Below are 6,950 nucleotides of genomic sequence, written 5' to 3'. Positions count from 1 at the left end.
AGACAACAATATGCAATGTATTAATTATTGTAACTGTCCTACTAACCTGTTTTGAAACTGTCTCATTGCTATTTGTTTCTCAATAAAATTAATAAAAAACATGTACTGTTTTCTATGTGGCTTCTTATATTTACCATGATGGTTTTAAGACTCATCCACATTGTACCATGTTTTAGTACTTCCTTCCTTTTTAGGCTGAAAAATATTGCACAGTATGGCTAACATTCTGTTCAACCTTCCTCAGCCAACAAACATTTGAGGTGGCTTCCACTTTTTACTATTATGAATAATGCTACACTGAACACTTAGGTACATGTTTTTATGTGGCTATGTACATATTTTAATATTCTTGGGATGGTACCAAGGAGTATAATTTCTAGGTCATCTTTTAATTCTATTTTGTTTTGAGGGACTGCCAAACTGTTTCTCCAAAGTGGCAATACCACGTCACATTCCCACCAGCAATATGAAAGCTCTAGTCTCTGCACACACTTGCCAATATTTACTATTATACTATCTTTTTATACCAAGACCCCTTCCTCATTCTGAATAGAAATAAAGTATCGGGAATTGGGATGGAAAAGTGCACCAATGGGTGTATCGTTTCTAATTTTTTTCTTTTACTATTTTATATTCTTTCGATAATAATTTAAAAATTAACATTAAAAATTTAGAAAAAAAAATACACCAGTGATAGCAGAATGCAGTGCCAAGACCCTAGTCTGTGAAGAAATGTCCCCAGGAAAAAAAAAGTGAAATGGGCTCAGCACTCACCTGCTGCAGGTCGGCGAGGGAGTACAAGTGGATCTGCTGAAGGAGGTATTCTCGAGGGAAGATTCTGAAAACAAGGGCAGACATGTAAGTGAACTATTGCACCATGAGACTTTCTTGAGGTTCAAAATCTCATTCAAAAAACTGTTTTCTTCTGTCCTTTTCCCTTCCTGTGTACTCCTACTCCCCAAACCCTCTAAAAAACCTGTAACAATATCTTTTTCTTATAGTTTGCTTTCTAACATCAATGTCAGAGTGGTGCTTCTTTTGCACTATTAGGAACTAAGACTCTCAGACATACTAGGCTCTACCACTGAACTACTTCCCCGGCCCTTTTCAAATTTTAAGATAGGGTTTTGGTACATTGCCCAGGCTGGCCTTGAACTTGGCAATTCTCCTGTCTCAACTTTCTGGGTAGATGGGATAACAAATGTGCACCACTTCACCTGACTTGGCTTTTATTTTTAAGGTACTGAGGACCAAACCTGGAGCCAATGGGGCAAGTGCTCTACCACTGAGCTATACTCCCAAGTCTGTCAAGGTCTTTCATTTTTAATAGAATCTGAAATGCTATAGTACTGCGGAGTAGGTCCAGGTCTGCAGATCAGAACACTAGGCTTCTTGTACCAAGCGTGTTCTAACAGTGTAATGTCAGGTAAACCCCAGACCCACCTGGCTCCAGTTTCTACACTGTGATGAGGGCAACTAAACTTGATGTTTCTAACTGTCTTTCTGGGTGTAACACTGTATGCCTAAATTAACTGATATTAGAGTTGAGTAACACTGTCATGGCAACCTATGTGTTTGTCTTAGAAGCTTCTATGGCTTTCATTAATGGAGAACAGTGGTGCTGACCATCACATTAACGAGCCATATGAAATGCATAGTAATGATAATTTCTCAAATCCAGGTGTGATGGTTCATCTTGAGTGTCAACTTGATTGGTTTGAAAGAAACTTAGGAGATTAATAAAGCACATTTCTGTATGTATCTGGATGGGCCCTACTGGCTTAACCTTAGCGAATCTGTCTGGTCCCTGGCTACTTCTCGCTACCTTTTCTGTTCTCTGCTTCCCAGATGCCCCGAGTTGAGCAGCTTTCCTCTACCTCACCCTTCTGCCCTGATCTTCCTGCCTTGGCACCAATTGACCATGGACTGAAACCTCTGAAACCATGAGCCAAATAAACCTCTCCTGTAAGTTGTGGGTGTCAGGTATTTTGTCCAAGCAATGCAAAGGTGATTAATACAGCAGGTATAGGTGTAAATGATGGGGAAAACATTCTGAATTGGGGCTCCCAATAAAGTCCTGTATCTTTTTTTTTTTTTTTTTTTTTTTTTTTTTTGTGGAACCAGGGATTGAACTCAGGCCCTTGTGCTTGCCAGGCAAGCACTTATTCTACTGAGCCATCTCCCTGGCCCCTAAAGTCCTGTATCTTTGACTACTGTTAGTTTACAGGATCTAGCTAGATGACAGTGAGCGAGTAGGAAAAATCAACCAATTATGAGTTAGGTGATAGGTGTTAAAGTACAGATAGTTACAGAGCATCACACAAAGTAAACCCAAAACTAAACTCATGGTGCTAGCATTTTCTCTGCTTGTCATCTGTGGTTCTATGCAACTACCTTGTGCCTTAAATGAAAGTAACCATCAACTTATTCAGTTAACATTTCTGACTATCCACTAGATGCCAAGCATTGTGCCACATAATAGGAAGATAATTATAAATAAGACAGTCCCAGTGTCTGCATTCAAGAAGCATAAAGTCATCCAGGTATGGGCATGACTATCCCAGCTATTTGGGAGGCTGTGGTAGATGGATCACATGCTCAAGCCTAGGTTGGGAAACTTGGGCAGGTTCAATATCGAATAAAAAAAGTACTCTCCCAGGGATTAGAACATTCAGGGTTTAGAACCAGTGATCTAATATCCAGGTCACTGGGAAATTCATTATTGAATCTTTCAGTTAGGAACACATTCATTTGCAAATCCTAGAGATTAAGTTGTCTATCCTCCCACCCACCAAATATTGACACACTATACACCAGGTACTGTACTGGGTCACAGAAAAGGAGGTGTTCAATCAGTTAGACAAAGTCCTTATAGCATAGAGGACTGGGCTGCTGTATTCTAGTTTGGAACTCTCCTGGGTGGTAGGATAGACACTGAAAACCTCTTTGGAAAAGCAAGGCCTCCTCCACAGGAAAGAAACTAGGCTAAGAAAGTGACAAAAACATATTCTGGGAAACAAATATAGTTCCTTAGGCTGGTCTCTTCAATGCTGATGGCTCAGGGCTGTACCCCTGGCAGGAAACACAGTGCAGTCCCAAAGAGCTGGGTAAAGTAGAAAGAAAATGCTCAATTCCTCCCTATGGCATTAGCTTCCCTACAGAAAGGCCTGCTGTGGAAGGTGGACCACTGTCCTTTGAGAGACCACAAAATATATCCAGTCTCCATTTCCAGAAACACACAATATGACAAAAGACAATTAAGAGAACTATTCTTCAGGATACTGTTATTATTAAACACTAATATTAAAGCCCTACATGGGATTTGTACTTGCCATAGGTATTTCACTGCCCTTGCAATGGGCCCACATAGTAAGTATAACCTCCATTTTACCTAAGAGGACTGGGGCTCAGAACAAAGACTAACTTGCCAATGTCACAAAGCTGGAATTCAAGGCTAAGATTTTTTTTAGTTCAAAGGCTTATGCTTCCAGTTTCTTGGGGGTATAAGAAGAGGAAGGAAGGATATGGGATTGAATTGACTAATTCCAAATTTTCTTATTTGTAAAATGTTCACACATTCATATCCCTTACTCAGCTTGTTGACATCTTATGTTACCATAGGTCATTGATTTAAATTCAGAAATTATTATTATGTAAACTAAAGACTTCACTCATGTGTTACCAGTTGTTTGTTCTAGGATTCAATCCAGAATACAACACAATTTAGAGATTGTTGTTATTAAATATGTGGTATTTAAGCATTTTCAAGGTGACTTGAGATAAATGTGTCAGAAAAGGAAAGCTTGGACAGTCTTTCAGTAGGATTCTAAGGGTGGCAGAGTATGATATTCTACTACATGGGGACTAAGGATGATGTTTTGGGGATAGTTGAATGGGAAGATTGATCATTTTTCTCCTTTTCTTTGCAGTTCTGGGGATTGAACCTATAGCTTCACACCTATGAAATGCTCTAGCACCAATCTATACTTGGAACAATCCTTTTGAGAGGTAGCAGTAAATAATGACATCCTTAAATAAAGAAGAATGAAAAGAATGTGGCAGCAGTGGACGTATGACTAAGGCATGAGTCAGGTGAGTGGGCTGGAAAGTCATTTCAGGATGAGCTCTCACTTCTGCTGCTGGATTGCAAGAACAAAAATGAGCTAGAGAGAGTCAGAAGGAAGATGACTGAAATGACGTACACCAGGTACAAAGACGACAGGATCGTATAACTATAATGTCATGCCACTTTCCAACTTTCTCTTCTCTAACATCCTCAAATTTCTATGACAACAATAGCCAGTCAGCTATACAGTCAACAAGCACTTACTGAGTGCTTAAAATAAGCCATCATTGAGGTAGTTGTTGGAGAAGGATACTTTAATGAACACAATTAATAAACACAAAGAGAATTTCCAGTTTCCCTTTATTAGGTCCTTCTTGCTTCCAAACACTGTTCATTTATCTTTTCCCAAAAGGTAACCAACTTTGGTCATGTTATCTCTAATATTCCTTCAATATTATTTGTACAGCTAGTTTATTTAGTAAGTATGGAAGTACATTTCACATAGACTTATTTTCCCTCTCCCTTTAAGAGAGATTCTAAGCTCTTCCAGAAACATTCTGTTTCCCTTTAACACTCTTCAGTGTCTGATGCTGTCATTTACACTAGATCAGTCATGACAGACAAAGAACTGGAAAATGCAATATATGCAGAAAAGATAAGGGAACCAAACTGATTGTTGTCTAGGGAACATGTTGTCTCCAAAAGACCGAGTGGTGGTCACTAAAAGCACAGGCTTTGAAGGAGATAATTCCAATTAGCACCTCCTCTCTCTGGAGGAAGGAAGTTGTTGCAGAAAAGTACTGAAGTAAATTGGGAGAATAAATTTTCAGAGAGGGACTCTTGGAGGTATTAAAAATGAATATGTTATATAGTTTTGGGAGCAAATAAAGATGAAAAAGACTATCTGCAGTTTTCCAGGTACAGCTGAGATCTTCTGTTTAGAGGAGGTAAGAGTATCCTTGGCAGGGCCAAATAAGAGCTTCCTGCCCCTTGTTCCTTTGCATCCTAAGACAGACTCAACTAGCAATACATTCCCTGACTAGCTCCAGTAGACCAAGGGAAAGATGGTTGAATAAAGAGAGGAGGCAAGCCCAGAAAAGTGGACCATGGCAGCTATGCATCTGGGAGACACCTAGGACTCCTCCCTGCTGTGGTTGCAATTGTACAGGATAGGGGTCCTGGAGTAAATGGACTGAACAAGCAGGGATCCTTGGGTCATTTCTCTTTTACTCTGATGTGTACAAGGGATTGTGGAGAAGCTGGAAGCCCATGGCCTGCTTGGGAAAACTAAGCTGCCTGAGGCAGATCTAAGTTGGGAAAGACAGGACTCCTCAGACTAGGCATATACTTCAGGGACTGCAGGTGAAGTCTTCATGTCCGGAAGGCAAAGCTTGGTGTCTTAAAGTAATCAGGTCAGCATTATTTTACTATTAATTATTCAGTAAAGAATGGATGATTATTTGCATTCTTTTTCAGGAAACACTTGTGATCACCTTATTTCCCTTGAATTAAATTCAAACCTCAGCATACATTTCATTGCAACAAATAGATTCAGGGTTCATAATATATGCCTGGCAGTGTACTGGGGCCTGATGATTCAGAAATACTTTTTTGTTCTGCTTTGTTTTTTTGTGATAGGGAGTTCAGGCTGGCCTTGAATTCACTATGTAGCAGAGGTTAACCTTGCACTCAACCTCCTGCTTCAACCTCCTGAGTGCTAGGATTACAGGCATGCACCACCATGCCCAGCTGGGAAAGACAGTTTTTTAATCCATACACAAATACGCAGGGTGAGGGAACCCAGCAGGACCCCTAGTCAAGAAAAGCCTCCAAAAAATTGACAAGTCAGAGGGGAGGAGAAGCAGCAGAAGGGTATATTCCTAGTGGAGGAAACAGCTTGGGCAAGAACACAGGGGCTAGCAGTACAGTTCTCCAAGGGAATTGTTCCTCAGGAGATGAAAGAACTCTGCAAGAGGACATGTCTGGGAGGGCAGCCAAGAGGAGCCTTGAATGCCATGCTAAGAGTCTACCCTAAGAGAGATGAATGTCAAGCAGGAGAATGACACAGTTAGCTTTATGACTTTTAAAAGATCATTGACACCAGGCATGGTGGTACACACTTGTAATCTAGTTACTTGAGAAGTTAAGGAAGTTAAGACCTGCCTGGACAACTGAGAAAGACCAGTTTCAAAGTAATATAAAAAGGACCAGGGATGTAGCTCAGTGGTAGAGCATTTGCCTCATATGTGCATGGCCCTGACTTCAATCCCTAGTATGGGAAGAAAAAAAAAAAAAAAGCAGCTAAAAAATCATTGATAGCAGAAGGGGATAGAAAGACTGAAGTTTTGGAAAACTAAGTGAGATATGAGGCTTGAATTGAAATGGTGGCTTTGGTGTTGGAGAGATGGCTTGGCCCCAAAGAAATTTCTGTAGCAGAACCTGTAGGTCACAGTGTCTGACAGGAAGTGTAGGTCAGTGGGGTGTTCATAGTTTTCATGCTAGGTAAAGTAGGTGAATGGCAGTTCTACTTGCTGACACAAGAATTAAAAAGAGGAAGCATCTTTCTGAGGAAGAGGATAGAAACTCTGGGGTAGATGTAAGTGAAGTTGCTTGAGTCCAAGGGGGAAGGCTTGTGTGTCTCTGGAATACAGGTTTTAAATGAAGCCATGAAAATAAGGGGCATCCCTGGACAGCGTCTGTTGGAAAATGAGAAAAGACTGGACCCAGGAAAATGGTGCTATTTAAGGAGTAGTGTGAGAAGGTCAGGAAGGAGCAGTTTGATACAAAGAAGCAAATGCGGAAGAGCTGCATCAGGAAGTCAATGAGGGAGAGAAATTTTAAGAAGGAAGAAGGGGGTCAGTGGTAGTAAAAGCAGTGAGCAGGT

The 6,950-nt window shown here is 40.5% G+C and overlaps 1 protein-coding gene across 2 annotated transcripts in view; it reads right to left on the bottom strand.

The window, feature by feature from the left end:
• The window catches only part of Plekhm3 (pleckstrin homology domain containing M3), a 221,798-nt gene that overhangs the window by 107,679 nt on the left and 107,169 nt on the right, over positions 1-6,950 (bottom strand). For both annotated transcript variants that reach the window (XM_004626625.2, XM_023710025.1), the window contains exon 6: positions 775-838. In XM_004626625.2, the coding sequence (XP_004626682.1) occupies positions 775-838 (64 nt within the window). The remainder of the gene's footprint in view (positions 1-774; positions 839-6,950) is intronic.

This window comes from Octodon degus, unplaced genomic scaffold (genome assembly GCF_000260255.1).
Source record: "Octodon degus isolate 3935 unplaced genomic scaffold, OctDeg1.0 scaffold00016, whole genome shotgun sequence".
Taxonomy (NCBI): Eukaryota; Metazoa; Chordata; class Mammalia; order Rodentia; family Octodontidae; genus Octodon; species Octodon degus.
The sequence above is the reverse complement of the archived record's forward strand: the minus strand, read 5'-3'. Positions and strand labels throughout refer to the sequence as shown.